This window comes from Phascolarctos cinereus, unplaced genomic scaffold, assembly GCF_003287225.1.
Source record: "Phascolarctos cinereus isolate Bilbo 61053 unplaced genomic scaffold, phaCin_HiC Scaffold_2;HRSCAF=192, whole genome shotgun sequence".
Classification (NCBI taxonomy): Eukaryota; Metazoa; Chordata; class Mammalia; order Diprotodontia; family Phascolarctidae; genus Phascolarctos; species Phascolarctos cinereus.
The window spans coordinates 202,120,313-202,135,709 of NW_027555625.1; the positions used below are offsets into that span (position 1 = coordinate 202,120,313).

The 15,397-nt window shown below is 39.2% G+C and overlaps 1 protein-coding gene across 1 annotated transcript; it reads left to right on the top strand.

Moving 5' to 3' along the window:
• The first annotated feature begins 878 nt into the window (after positions 1-878).
• RRM2 (ribonucleotide reductase regulatory subunit M2) lies at positions 879-11,639 on the top strand. Its single transcript, XM_020992716.2, has 10 exons — positions 879-1,149; positions 1,521-1,595; positions 1,968-2,126; positions 2,780-2,896; positions 3,252-3,385; positions 5,963-6,057; positions 6,687-6,820; positions 10,546-10,650; positions 10,759-10,872; positions 10,969-11,639. Exons 1-10 carry the CDS (start codon positions 1,051-1,053, stop codon positions 11,119-11,121), a joined length of 1,185 nt encoding a protein of 394 aa, XP_020848375.1. The 5' UTR covers positions 879-1,050; the 3' UTR covers positions 11,122-11,639.
• The last annotated feature ends 3,758 nt before the right edge of the window (positions 11,640-15,397 follow it).

A 15,397-nucleotide genomic window follows, 5' to 3' on the forward strand; every position in this document is an offset into this window, starting at 1 on the left:
GACGAGGCATAAGAAAAAAGTTTTGAAAGGGGTGTGTGTGTGTGTGTGTGTGTGTGTGTGTCTGTCTGTCATACCGAAGTTTAGTAGCATTTAGAACCTGGCGGGAATTTAGAGACTCATTAGGCTCAACCTCCTACCACTTTACCAGTTTCTCAGATCTAGAAAACAGGATTAACCTAGAAAAAAAGGAGTAACTTGCTCCAGGCCACGCAGAAAGCAAAGTTGATCCTGAAGGTTTCTAACCCAAGTCTTCTGACTTCAGGCTCATTCTACTTCATTAATGTCTTTAAAAGTTGACTATTTCTTAACTGAAAGCCACACTATTGCTTTACTCTGCAGGGGCAATTCACGGAAAATTCCTCAATCGGAAACGGAAGTTTCTCCAGACATAAGCGAAGACCACTTGGATTTTTAGACGCTACTTTTGGAGAAAACAAAACAAAACGAAACAAAACTCTCTTTTATTCTTTTTCCTCCCGTCCTCATTTACCAGGGATCTTAATATAGTTTAGACTTTTATTGTCAAGTATGGGCGTGGAAAGAGGAACCGGTCGCTGGCGTTTAATAGAGGACACTTTTTTCAGCCCAAAGAAGGCAGCGATTTTCTGGGTTACGTCCCTTGCAGTTTGGCAGTTCTTAGGTTCAATTAAATGCCCCGGCATCTCTGACGTCTGGTCCGGGTCGCTAGGCAGAAAGTCGTCCCCGTCAGTTCAAAGGCCCGGGAAAGCGCACGCTGCCCCACCCCGAGCCTCTCTCGAATCTCCCGCGCGACCCTGCCAACCAATGGCAGCGGGAGGGGGTGGGTTTACCCAGCCCCAGGGCCAATGACAGGACAGCGAATCGGTTCGCCCCCCACCATTGATTGGGCTGCAAGGGAATAGGGCGCCAAGTTCGAACGGGATATAAGGCCGGTCGGAGAAGCGCGCCGGTCGCTTTGAACGCTTCAGCTCAGACCTGTCAGGGAACGTCTGCCGCACCTGCTTCGGGCCAACTCATCTTCTGCTGCTTGTTCCTGCTCGCGCCTAACTCGTCCGCTCTCCAGCCGCCGCCATGCTGTCCTCCCGCGCCCCGCTCTCCCCAGTCACCGACCAGCAGCAACCTCACCTTTCACCTCTAAAGGCGCTCAAGCTTGCAGACAAGGAGAATACGGTGCGTGGTGTGCATGGTGTGTGTGTGTGTGTGTGTGTGTGTGGTGCTCCTTTTGCCTTTTTTTAATCGCCAGCACTTAGCACAGTGCCTGGCAGAGGGTAGGCGCTTAATAAATGTTTATTGAACGAATGAAGTGTGTGCATGACAAGGAGAACCCGGTGGTGCGCGCGTGTGTAAATGTGTGTGTGTGTGTGTGTGTGTGTGTGTGTGTGTGTGTGAGCGTCTGCATGATCGCAGGCGTGCCCTGGAGCGGCCAGGGCCCAGGAGAAGGACAAGGGAGCGAGCAGCCAAGGCCAGAGGTGGGGGCAGGGGCGGACACCCCTCCTTGACCCCTGGCTCACGGCGTACTCCTGTGCCTGCTTCTTTTCCAGCCTCCCTCCGCGAATAGCACCCGCATCCTGGCCAGTAAGACGGCGAGAAAGATTTTCCAGGAGCCCTCGGAGCCGGTGAGTTGTCCTTGGCTGCTGGGGGTGGGGGCTGGGGGGGAGAAGAAGCTCTGAGTTGAAGTGGAGGGTGTGGGGTTAGTAGAAACTGAAGCCGGTGGAGTTCGGTATTGGCGCCAAATTCTTCTTTGTCTCAGAGCAGCTGTTTCCTGGTTACCCAATCCCTGTTTCCCTCTCCGCCCCACCTCCTTCCTTTCCCCGCCTCTTCTCTCCTCCCTCTCCTTTTTCCCGCCTTGATGCTCCCCCTCTATTCCCATTCAAAATTCGTGCCTTCCCCCTCTTTTCTCCCCCGCCACCCTCCCATTCCCCTCTCCTCTTCTTCCTATGAAAGCTTTTTCATGGAACTTTTTTTTTTGAATTTACCATTTTATGTAGGTAAGAGCTAAAGCACCCAATGGGCCAGCCCTCCCCCGCAAGGAAGATGAACCACTACTAAAGGAGAATCCCAGGCGCTTTGTCATTTTCCCCATTCAGTACCATGACATTTGGCACATGTATAAGAAAGCAGAGGCCTCTTTCTGGACAGCTGAGGAGGTGAGACTTCCCTACCCCCGGCTATCAAGATTGTTGAAAAGGGCCTTTTAAACTTTAACTTACATTTCAGTAGCCCTTTATCAGAAAAAGGATCCCTTCAACTTCATTTTTAGAAGTGGAGACTTGTATTCATCTTATCCCATTATAGCTATTTTGAAATTTTTCCTCTTTAGTATTGTAGATTTCTTTAAGGCAGGCATGGTCTTATTTATTTATTTTAATTTTTTTTTTTTGGCATGGTCTTATTTAAGCTTCTTCTCACTGCACTGAAAGTCCTTTGTTTCGTTTTATTGTGACCCAGTAGAGGGCTGGGATTGAGGAAAGAAGTCTGGGGTTCCAGTCCTGCCTCTGAAATACTAGCTGAGTGACTGAAAGTCATTTAATTACCTATGAGCCTTTCTGGCCATTCTTTATAAATGACAAGGAAGAGGCACTGATCCTATACTGCCAGTATGCCAATCACAAGTCTGGACTTGCTCCCTGCTGCTAGTTATAATGTACTGTCTTAGGAACTGAAGATACACATATACTAGAATGGGTGTTAGTTGTTAAAACTGATATGCATCTGAGGAAAAAAGAAAAATCTTACAGACCTCCCTAAGGGAAGCTTAAGTTTCTTTTGTCCTGACACTAAACTTCTGAACTTCATTCAGGTGGATCTCTCTAAGGATATTCAGCACTGGGAATCAATGAAGCCTGAGGAGAAATACTTCATATCTCATGTGTTGGCTTTCTTTGCAGCAAGTGATGGCATAGTAAATGAAAATTTGGTAAGTTTATGGGAAGCATCTAGACTGTTATCTTAAAAAAAAAATAACCATAGAAGAAAGGCGTTTTCAGTTTTCAGCATGTTGTCCTAAGTTCCTTATAAAGTAGAAAGTAGCATGAAAACAGGTAAAGTCTTTATTCAGAAAAGGAGAATTTTTCACAATCTGTAAGCATTTTTGCCAACTGGTGTAGGTGGGTTTAGGCTTTAACACTGACTCCAAAATAAGAGCCCTGGAATTTCATCTTGGTCTCTTGACTGATTCCTAAGTAGCTGCAAGTCAAATACTCAAGTTAGTACCTGGCTAGCTGGGTAGGTTGTAGTCTACTTAGTGTTTAATCTCTATGTTTGTCCACTAGGTGGAGCGGTTCAGCCAAGAAGTACAGATAACGGAAGCTCGCTGTTTCTATGGCTTTCAAATTGCTATGGAAAACATACATTCTGAAATGTATAGTCTCCTTATTGACACTTATATTAAGGACCCCAAAGAAAGGTTAGTATTTGCTAGCTATATACTTGATTTTTAGGACTTGATAATATCATTAACTGTATTTAAATATCTGGTTGGACATAAGGATTTTAATATTTTAAACTGGAATGAGCAGATGCCTGGAAATCAATAATATATGCAAGAATTCATAATTGGTTCCAGATTACAAGAGATAGCGTAAAAGGCCAAATATATTTTTTCATTCTATATATTTGGTTTTTATTAGATGTCTATTTAAAAATAGACTGAATAATTATCTTTTTGAGATTAAAGGGAATCTTAAAGTCTAGTCTATGAACAATAGTAGTTCAACCTTCTCATTTTACAGATAAAACTGAGAGTGGAGTAATTTCCCTAAGGTAACACCTAGGTAGTAGCAAAGCTGAGACAAAATCTTTTGATTACTAGTTCAATCATTTCTTCAGCAAATAAATTAAGGATATTACATTAGAGACTAGGTACTGTAGGGGAGATAAAAATGAGTAGTATGTGCTTTCTGTGCTCAAGGGGTTTATAATGAGTAGGGAAGATCAGATATATATACATATATCATATGCTGACTTAAGTTATACAGTAAAGTGCTTGTAGGAGCTAAAAAGACCAAGGCTACTTTTGATGAACAACCTGGGAAGGTAGCCATTAAGTTGGATTGTAAAGGTAGGGTATGTGGATGTGCAGGAAAAATAAAGGCATGGGATTGAGGAAACAAAATATACTTTGAATGGAGAGTAGAATATATAAAGTAAGGGTCAAGCAATTGAGCACCTTTAATGGCAATAAATTTAAAATTAGATCTTCCTAAAAGACTATAGAACCACATGGGGGTAGTAGGTTGAATTTAGACTAAGGAAAAATTAAGGGATAAGAGGGGCTAGTAAGGTAGCAGTTCAAAGAACTTTCATATGTGTCATCCTATTTTAGATCCTCACAAGACCTATGAAGTTGGCTGGGTAAATGTCCTGATTTACAACTCAGGAAGTTGAAATACAAGGAAGTTGTTACCTGCCCAAGGTCACACAGCTAGTAAAGGGGAAAGCTGTTTTGGATTGATATGGTCCAATGTTCTTTTTACCATATTGTGTGAGGGTCTGAACTAAGGCAGGAGAGTGGGGAATGAATGGAAAGGGACAATTATGAAGGACATTACGAAGGAAGAAAAAGGCAGGTATAGTTTAAGACTGAGGTGTTATTTGGGAGCCTGAGGGAATGGTATTCTCTGTTTTATAAAAATAGGGAAATTAAGGGCAGCTCAGTTGGAGATGAACTATAGTAAAAGCTAACCAGGGTTAGATAATTGGTTTTCTCTCTGTGACTATCTCTTCTCTCTATCTTCTCTCTGTCTCCCACAGCTAGTAGTGAATGGGGCACTGGATCTAGGTTCAAATCCTGCTATAGACACCTGCTTTGTAATCCTGGGCATATCATTTAACCTCTCTTTGCCTCAGTTTCCTCATCTGTAAAATGAGGGGGTTGGACTGTACACAGCCTCTAAGGTCCCTTCTACCTCTAAATATATGATCCTATGTATATATGAAAAAATATTCTATTGATACTAGAATAAGTTAAAGCTGTTGATTGTTAATATTCTGGGGACCTGAGATCTGTAGGGCAAGAATAAACAATAGCATAACTTTGTCACTTCTCTTTATCTTCACAACTAGGTAGGCTTTTTTTTTAGCTATGATTTAAGATCTGAAAATTTGTGCACAAGATATCATTAAATTGCTTTCCAGAGAGATAAGAAGCAAAGGCCTATGAAAGCTTTTGGGCTTAAATGATCTGCTCTTAAAATGTGAATTGGCTTCAAATAACATAAAATAACCTCTGGTAAGACATTGAGAAGAGGTTCTCATAAGTCACCTTTGTATTTATGGTGGGACTTGAACTGTTCCAAACTCTGAGACTATCTCACACTGCTTCTCAATAGGGTTAGGAACTGGACCTGGGATTTCATTTGTATAGATAACCTCCCAGGTAAAGATAAACTCTCAGTTCAGGTGGGCACCTTTTCTGCAATTTTAAAGTCTTAAGAGAGCTGCCTAGAGCTCTGAGAAGTTAGGTGACTTACCTAGGGTCATACAGGCAGTATATATGTCAGAGGCAGGCCTTGAGCCCAGGTATTCTCACCTGTAAGTAGATAGCGCACTATCCACCATATACACTTTTCTCTTGCCTCTGCAGGCACAGTGGATAGAGTGCTGGAGCTGGACTCAGGATGACCCAAGTTCAAATCCAGCTTCAGACACTAGCTGTGACTCTGGGCAAGTCACTTAACCTCTGTTTTGCCTCAGTTTGCTTATCTATAGGGGGGGGGAGATGGCCTACTATGTGCAGACACTAAGTACCTTATAACTATTATCTTAATGGGATTGTCATAAGGACAAAATGAGACAGTATTTGTAAAGCACTTTGCAAATCTTAAAAGTGCTATAAAAATGCTAGCTGTTACTCTTATTGTTTTAGCATATTAAGGTTTACATTATCGTTTCTGAGGTCAATGTCATTTGTTGTCCCTCTTTATTAAAGCTTGTAATTTGAAGAAAGATGACTTTGATTCCTAATGTTATGCACATTTCCTAGGGAATTTCTCTTCAATGCCATTGAAACACTACCTTGTGTTAAAAAGAAAGCTGACTGGGCCCTGCGATGGATTGGGGACAAAGAAGCAACATATGGTAAATGTATTTGAGGAACTTAACTAAGATAATTACATTTGGCATTTTACAGCTTATAGGAAATTTTTTCTTAAAACAATACTGTGTGTGAAATTGGTAATTCTAATATAATATAATGTAATTCTCATCATTCTAATACCTTCTTACAAATGAAAAACTGAACGATTTAGCAAAAGTCATATTGAGTAGTATTTGAGCTAGAATTTCTTAACTGCCAAGCGCAGTGCCCATTTCACTATGCTAAGTCATGTTAGTGGTTTGTTTGTCTGCAGAGATGAAACAGCTATTGCTGTAGTAGTTATCTTGTCCTTTGGAAACTAGACTTCCCATCATTCTTAGGTGAGTGAAAATGTGACATGTTTATAGCTGTAGGAAATGAATGGAGGGTTCTGTTAGTTATCACTATTTTTAGGTTTGCATAAGAGCTTTTATTGATCCTAATTTTGATGTACTGGTTTATGTTGAATTGTTATCTTGACTAGATAGTGCTTCCTATTTCAATGATACAGATCTTCCTCATGATTCTTAAGATCTTGATCCCACAAAGTATCTTTTTTCTTTATCTTATGCCTTTTGAGATTTAGAAACATTAGATGTTAATGGGAAGTTTAATTTTTTTTTTTTAACAGGCGAACGTGTTGTAGCTTTTGCAGCTGTTGAAGGAATCTTCTTTTCTGGTTCTTTTGCATCCATATTCTGGCTCAAGAAACGAGGTTTAATGCCTGGATTAACTTTTTCCAATGAACTTATTAGTAGAGATGAGGTAAATGTATAAACGAACTATGGACAATTCTGTAACTCTGATTGCGTTAACTAAATGGAAGTTATCCATGTGACTTAAGTTCTTGAGGAGTTGTAGGATCATAGATTTAGAACTTGAAGGGACATCAGACCATCTACTCCAACCCCTCTTAACTCTGTAGAGGCTTAAGATCACATAAGTGGAAAGCATTAGTTGTGGGATTTGAAGCCAGGCACTCTGTTCCTCCAGCCAGTCCTTCTCTTCTACCACACTTCTTCCTCCCTTCAGTAATGTCTTTACCCCTTTACTCTTTGTGAGCGAAGGTTGAATGTAATATAATACCAGTGAATTCGGACTTTCTGAAATAATTACTCAATCTAGTGGATTTTAGGATTTTATACAGAAGCATTGTTCTATGTTGACACTAATGGTACAACGTATATTGTTAGTGGGGAAAGAAAAAGGGTTGAGTTAGGTGCTTTTTGTTATTTTTTTTAACATTATAAAATAGTGGTCATTCTCATAGGTTAGAAGCTATTGGCCCAATCAGTGCAGCTACTTAAATTCAGATTACAGTTATAATGCTCAATAGAATGCCTTACACATAGTAGCCACTTAATAAATATATGCTGAATTGAATTGACTGAGGTTACAGTGTAACTTTTACTCTTTCCCCTTGCCAATCCCAAGTTCCTGACTACAGAACTTTGAACTTGATTCCCAATATTCTGTAAATTCTTGGTTTTCTTTTTAGTGTTGTTGAAATTGTTAAAGTTTGATTGGTTCTGGTATCTCTAATGAGTGCATTTAGATTGATTTGATAATGGTAGAATGCTTCTTGAATTGAATGATGGGATATTGAATGAAATGATTATGTTTTGGGTGGCTTTTTCCATGCAAGTGTATCTCAATCTAGCTTGACTCTTTCATTTTGATTGGTATGTAAGAAATGTGACAAACCTTACTCTCCTTAAAAGTGCAATCTTCATATTTAGTAAATGAATGAAGCATTAAGTTATAAAGCCTTTAGATCAGTTTTCTAGACCTTGAAGATCAACACGAGCTTCTGAGTGATGTAGTTGTTTATCCACTACAATGAGCAGTTAAAGAAAGGCATTTCTGGAACTGATATTAATAGCCCCCAAAATATTTCTTATCATTGGAGAATCTGTAATAAGATAGATACTATGTTACCCTAGGAAAGTCGCTTAATTTTTCAGTGTCCTAGTCAACTTTCAAAAAGGAGAAGAGTTACAGGTCTATAATGGTGGAGGAAGTTTCTTACACCAATAAACTTAGATCCAGACTGAAAAAACATAAAGCTTGTGTGCGTACACATAGACACAAAGGCTGTTCCCCTGTTTTGTTCTAACTGGAAGACTCTTCCCCCCTCATCTTATGGGTCATGTATTTAATATGTTTTAGTGGAAGAAACACTATGAAATCAGAGGGCCTGGGCCCAAATCCTGGCTCTGCCATAAAAATTTACCTTTAGCAAGTGACAATCATTTGCCCTTTGAGTAGAGGCATTAGGTAACATTGGAAAAGAGCACTGAATTTATCAGCTAGGGGACCTGGATCCAAATTCCAGCTCAGCCACTTACAATTGATGATCTCAGGCAAGTTATTTCACCCCTCTGTGCCTCAGTTTCCCAACAACAAGTAAGCATTTATTAAGTATCTACTATGTGCACTGTGTACTTGAAAGTACACAAAGAAAGCCTCTCATACCCCCTAAAAATGACCCCCCAAAACCAGTCTCTGTTATTAAGGAGCTTACAGTCTAAGAGGGGATTGGCTTATATTCTCTAAGGTCTCTGAGTTTACAATATGTAATCCTATAAACCTGTGACCTGTGATTTTTGATTATTCTGAAATTGTGGTATTTAATGATAATCAGCACTATAGCATTACCAGAAAACTCGATGTTCAAAAGTGGAATTTTGTTTTTTAGGAAAAAGCTTAGGGTCACTGAAAGGTCATCAGAATTTCCCAAATGCGTCCAGCTTTCCCTTTTCTTATTAAGTTCTAGATCTAGTTTATTATCTTTAACATTTTTCCAAGATATATGTTCTTATGGACCACCTGTATGGCTGTCCATCCAAATGGATATCATTAGATGACAGGCATTCTTTACACACTTATTTTTTCCCTTGTGGAAAGTTAGACTGAAAATCGGTTTTAAACTAGAATTTTTTTTTGTTGTGGTTGTTTTGCTAGGCAATGGGATTAAGTGACTTGCCCAGAGTCACACAGCTAGCAAGTGTCAAGTGAGGCTGGATTTGAACTCAAGTCCTCCTGACTGGAGGCCACTGTGGCGCCTAGCTGCCTCTAAACTAGTGTTTTTAACTCGTTGCCCTTAGGTGCTAAAGCTCTGCTTGAAAGGGAGGTGAGGTGTTTGTTGGCTGAAGCAATTTCTAGTTTTCTTTTGGCTTTGTGAATATATTACATTGTTAAATTTCCTTAGAAAATGATAATGTCATGTATCTGTCCCTTTATCTATTTCCTGTTTTTCTCTTTGTTTAGTCAGGTTAAATCTATTTTTAATACAAGTCATATTCTAATTTGGTATCAATTTAATTTTTTAATCCAAAAAGCTAAATGAATAAAGACAATTTAGAAACGACACCCATATTAATAATAGCTAGTTGTTTCCTGTCAAGAGAAATTTCATTGTTAGTGAAAAAATGAACTTGGATATGGATGTGTCCAGTGAGTGCTGCCCGATTCTCTAAAAGTAGATATAGGTTTGATGCTTCTGATAAACCAAGCCCTGGTATCTTGATTCTGAGCCATTTTTCACCATCTTTTATGTCCATATTTTTGTTGAAGTCACTGAGTATTAAACTACATGTTGGTTTAATTTGGAACGGCCTTATCAAATCCAGTTTTTTTTTTATGAACCTATAAAGGTTTTTGTAGAGTTTCCCTACCTCCTTGTCCTCTGCAGCAGCTATTGGTACATAGGCATTATTGTTTCATGGTGGTCTTTTAAGGTTATCATGAACTATGGGTACATAAGCAGTCATTTCCATGGAGTTCTTTTTAAGGTTATCATGAGTATTGCAATGAGTGACCAAGTGTTACATGAAACCAACTCTACCAACTCCTTTCTTTCTCTCTCTGAAGGGAATCCTTTTTTTAAATTGCAATTTCTTTATCTTATTTCATTTAAATTGAGACTATACATTATAGTTAATTTCTCCTAGTGGTGTGTCTACTTGTTCACTGAACTAGAATCTCACACTAAGAGTACCTATCAACAGTTAATGTTAACATGTAGCCTAAAAACTGGTTCTTAGCACCCTCTTCCCTATTATTCCATTCTACCATAGCTTCTGCCAAAGCAGAAAGAGACCTTGGGAGAACTGAATCACTTTATTTTGACTTGTTTCACGTGTTGCTTTGTTTGGCCAAAGAGTCAATTTCATATTAGTGATGAGCCTCTCTAGAATTAGCTGGGCTGATGATCATTAGCGAATAGTCTGTCACGAGACCTGTACTCAAAACCTTTCCAGTGTGGTGTAGACTTTTCCAAAACTTGTACTATACTGGCATTATCAGAGAACCTACCCAGAGGCAAGTCCATGCCTTGGGGACATATCAAAGTAGGCTTCTGTGGAAATGTACCTAAGTAAAGTAGAATAAAGGCAGTAGAGCAATTTTTGTACTCTAAATCTTAACTGACAGAAAAATTTGTTGGCTTAATGATTATTTTATGAATATCCTTTCCAATATTCTTTTAGGGTTTACATTGTGATTTTGCCTGCTTAATGTTCAAACACCTGGTACACAAGCCTTCAGAGGAAAAAGTAAAAGAAATTATCATCAATGCTGTTAGAATTGAACAGGTAAGTAATAATGACTATTTTCTCACTTTTGTTTCAAAACGTAAATCATTTTTAGGTTGTAGCGCTACTAAAAAACTCTAACATAGTTTTTTTCTTTTTTGTATATAGGAGTTTTTGACTGAAGCTTTGCCTGTAAAGTTGATTGGAATGAATTGCACTTTAATGAAGCAGTACATTGAATTTGTAGCAGACAGACTTATGTTGGAACTAGGTTTTAACAAGGTAAGGTATTTTAAATAGTTTTTGTTGTAGTGCTAAATACAGTGCATAAGGATGGTTGGTCTGAATTTATATTGATTTGAACTTTGTGCCTTTCAGATTTTTAGAGCAGAAAACCCATTTGATTTTATGGAGAATATCTCTCTGGAAGGGAAAACCAACTTCTTTGAGAAGAGAGTAGGAGAATATCAGAGAATGGGAGTGATGTCAAGTCCAACTGAGAATTCTTTTACTTTGGATGCAGACTTCTAGATGAACTGAAGACATGCTGTTACTTAGCTGGGATTTTTTTTTCCATTGGGAAAATCAGTTACTTTTAATGCTACACAGTGAAATGACTGTACTAAGAAATGGCCATTATTGGCATTTGAGACTGTTGTGTAGCTACCTCAGAAAAATCTTGTTCAACGTTTGCTGGTGATGTTGCTTAGGGTGTGGTGGTACTTGACATAAGCTACTTGGGTTTTTGTGAAAGATCTGAAAATGAAAGTGTTAATGCTTTAGCAAGAAGACTGGTCTTAGATGGCTTTCTGTAGCTTGAATGTCTTAACCATTTTGGCTTTAGAATGGGGAGACCCTTAAGCTAGTTTAATGCAACAGATTAAACCCTTGGTTTCTAGGCAGATCCATACATAGTTGGAAAAATGGCAGCCTCACTGCTTGCTGCAAAGCAAGTTTTAGAAGTTTACTTTATTCTTTTTTAAAATAGTTTGTACATAAAGCTGGCACTTTACATGAAAATAAAAAAAACCACATTTGTACTATTGAAAGGTGAAAATCTCGAGTTACTAGATTGTCTGTTTCGTCCTACTCCTACATAGAGGATCTGTGATTTTACTTGTGGCTGTTCGCCATGATGCAAGATTGTAACCCCTCTCTGGGAGTCACTGTGGCTGCAAAAATCATTGCCCCATGGCCAATGGGCTGAAGAGTCTTTCAGAACTTAGGCCAAGTTTTTGAAAAATAAATGATTGCCTTTATGCCTTCCTAACTGTGGCATATGCTACAATTTATTCTGTTATATACTTCAAGAACCCAGGATCATCCTGTTACCCAATTAGGCATATGAAGAGGATGTTACCAGAGGATGCCAGAGGAGAAAATGAGATCTGTGATTTTGTTGATATGGGGAACTTGAAGATTAGGGAATTCTCTCCTGGAAACTGATGCAAGTCCAGTTGCCTTCTCTTTATTTTAGTGTTAGAGTTGCCTAGTTAGTTAGCAATTTACATAAAATGCTGAAGATTCAATATCAGATTAGAAAGGTGTTGAGTGACTAATATTTCAGGAATTCTAAAATCTTAGAGCTAAAAGGGACCTAGATAACCTCCAATTATACAAGTGAGGAGACAGATGTCCAAAGATCTATTAGAAACACAAATCGAGCCTGAGATACTACTATACCTTAACACAAAGTTTAGTCTTTATTCTCCTTAACAAACTTAAATTTATATATTTAGCTCTTTGACTACTAAAAAGGTGAAGAATTGAAACACTTAGGCTGTTAAGTGATGGAGCCTAAATTGATATTGCCATAGTTAGATATTTTCTAGCTAGAATTAAAATTTTGCTTTTGAAATGACCAGGTGGGGGGGAGGGCATTTGCAATGTGCCACCTAAGAATTTGGGTAGCAGTTTTAATTTTGTGGGGATGAAAAGTTAGGGTCTTTAAAACCTGTTAAGTGCACAGGGTTGGATCAAAGATGTGACCATTCTTAAGTGTAGCTTGCTAAGAGAGATGAGAGGGTGAATAAGTTAAACAAGGAATGACTGGGATGTGCTATGGTATCTTGTCTGGCAAAGTGGGCCTGAACCAGATGAATTATATCAATATTTCTAGTGTAGCACTCCTTTGGCCAAGTAGTTGGAGTGGACATCGGAGATGAATGCCTGTGGGTCATTGAAGACATTGTTGGTGTGCTCTGCCTCAAGGATAGAGGGGTTGGACAGTCTGAAAGGACAGTATCCTCCCTCATCCTCAAGGAGAAGAGAGGGCAGTAACCTTGCAAGTGATGAGAAGTGGGCAACTGCCCTGAGGACTAAAGGACCTGGGTTTGCTGAATTATCCCAAAATGCTAATCAGTGTTGAGCCACTTGTTTCCTAGAAGTAACTAGGGTTATAGTAATAACTGGCATTTCCTTAGTGTTTTAACAAACATGTACTCTGAAGGTAAGTACTGTTGTTCCTCTTTGATAAATGAGGAAACTGAGATACAGAGGTTAAATGATTTGCCCAGAATCACACATCGTAGGTGTAAGGGGTGGGATTTGAATTCAGGTTTTCTGACTCGAGGTCCTTTGTTCTACGAATTGTGTCATTACCTGCTTAAGCTCAGTTCTCCATGGGCCATGTTTCCTCCCCCTTCATTATATATTAGGATATTTTGCCTCTAAATCAAGTTTCTTTATCAACTGGCCTTGCCTCGATCTTAGCAAAGTTGACTAGAAATGTTATGATAAGTCACTTGTTGCTAATATCTCTAGGGACATCTGCCTTATAAGGGACAGTCTTTGGTACAGAGGACTGTCATCCCAGTCCTTTTCATTTGTGGCTCTTCTACCTTGAAAGGATTGTGATGAACTGGAGTTTGTTATGGAACACCAAGTCATTTTCCAAATGGCAGATCACATTCAATAGTCATCAATAAGCATAAGTAATAACTAGTAAGAATATGTGTACAGATTATACAAAGACTGCAAGATTTATGTAGAGAGGTTTTTTTTTTGTAGGCAGTGGGATTAAGTGACTTGCCCAAGGTCACACAGCTAGTAAGTGTCAAGTGTCTGAGGCCAGATTTGAATGAAAGGATGCAAGATTTAAAAAAAAAAACAAATATCTAGGTATATCAATTGTAAACATACATTGGTTTTCTCTATAAAGAGGAACTTTTATAGATACTGAAACCATTGCTTGCACACAGCTCTCTTGAGAAATCTGCCTAATAAAATGCTAGGTAACCATTAAATCTAAAATACTAGGGTCTTGACCATCCCCTTCAACTTCAAGACATTCCTAATCTTCACATTCTTCCCATGTTTGTGTTGGTGCTTGGGTCATGTTTTTGCAACAGTGACGCTGACAAATGAAAGCTTGAATGAAGACAGGTTGGATTTTGGACGTTTCCCCCTGCTTCTGTTTCATTTTAGGTGCACTGTGCCTGGAAACAGCCTTTCTCTATGTGATCCTGGATAAGCCTATATATGTTTCTGAGCTCAAACATTTTCTACTTTTTTCCTATTCAAACCTTAAACATACTGTGTCATATTCCACCAGACTTACTGTGTAAGTGAAAATATGATGAGCCCTACCAACATTTGAAGGGGCAGCTAGATGGTCAAGTAAAGTGCCAGCCTTGGAGTCAGGACGACCTGAGTTCAAACATGTACTAGCTATGTGACCCTGGGAAAGTCACTTAATCCTGTCTGCCTCCATTTCTCATCTGTAAAATGAGATGGTTAAGGAAACAGCAACCCGCTCCAGTATCTTTGTCAAGAAAACCCCAAATGGAGTCATGGAGAGTTGGATGTGACTGAAACGACTCAACAGCAAAAACCTACATTTAAAGCCCTTCTGAATTTCTAGAAGAGGAGCTCAACTGCTCGTACATGGACTTGTTACCTTCACTCTGTCGCACTAAATTTATACTACCGTACATTGGATCTGGAATTGTGAAGGACCTTAGAGTAATCACCTAGTCCAAGTCTCCTTACGACAGACTTTTAGGCAAAGAACTGAACTCCAAAGAAGAGAGTAATTTGTTCAAGGTCACATAGTATGTAACAGAGCTGAGATTTGAACTCAGACCTTATGGCTCCAAATCTAGAGTTCATTCTACATATTTGCTGCAAGCCCCTGTGCTTGGTTACAGAATAAAGTCCCTGGAGGCAGGAACTATCATTGTATACCCCAATAGTAGGTAAGGGTTGAATGAAAAAAAAGTTAGAGGTGTTAATGACTAGTATGGCTAAATTTGTAAACCTTTCCCTGCAGCCCTGAAAAATGTGGGGTGTTTCCTGGGTCAGGGACTTGGGCTTTTCATTTTAGGCTAAACTCTTGTTTCTATAGGATTTTAAGGGTTTACAAAGCTCTGACAGCATAATAACCCAGTGAAGTACATAGTTCAAAGTATTCCCATTTTACAAACTTGAAACAACTTGTCCAAAGTTACAGAGCTCTCAAAAAGGGACAACAAAAAGGATAAATCTAGTGCTTTTTGAAGATTTGAAGCCAGAAGATCCGGCTTTTGATTTTAGGCTCTGCATTTACTGGCTGTGATCTGGGACAAGCTATTTCCCTTCTGTAAGCCTCAGTAAAAGGGGGTTTGACTGAATGAACTCCAAGGTCCCTTCAAGCCAGTAAATATTCCTGAAGAGTATTGATTGGTGTTTCCATCTTTGTGTAGGCCCTGAGGTTGGGTCATTTTGTGAAGAGGAGAGAGATCTATCTGAAAGAACATGCATGATGGAATCAGAGGGAAAAACAGTTCTCTTCCAGGAGACTGCTTCTTAGCAAAGACTGATTTGTCAC

What these genes read in the sequence shown, in the direction of transcription:
- RRM2 (XM_020992716.2), top strand. Translation starts at nt 1,051, where the DNA reads ATGCTGTCCTCCCGCGCCCCGCTCTCCCCAGTCACCGACCAGCAGCAA. An exon ending in CTTTCTGGACAGCTGAGGAG is followed by an intron (nt 2,127 to 2,779) that starts GTGAGACTTCCC and finishes AACTTCATTCAG; the next exon opens with GTGGATCTCTCTAAGGATAT. An exon ending in ATGCTGTTAGAATTGAACAG is followed by an intron (nt 10,651 to 10,758) that starts GTAAGTAATAAT and finishes TTTTGTATATAG; the next exon opens with GAGTTTTTGACTGAAGCTTT.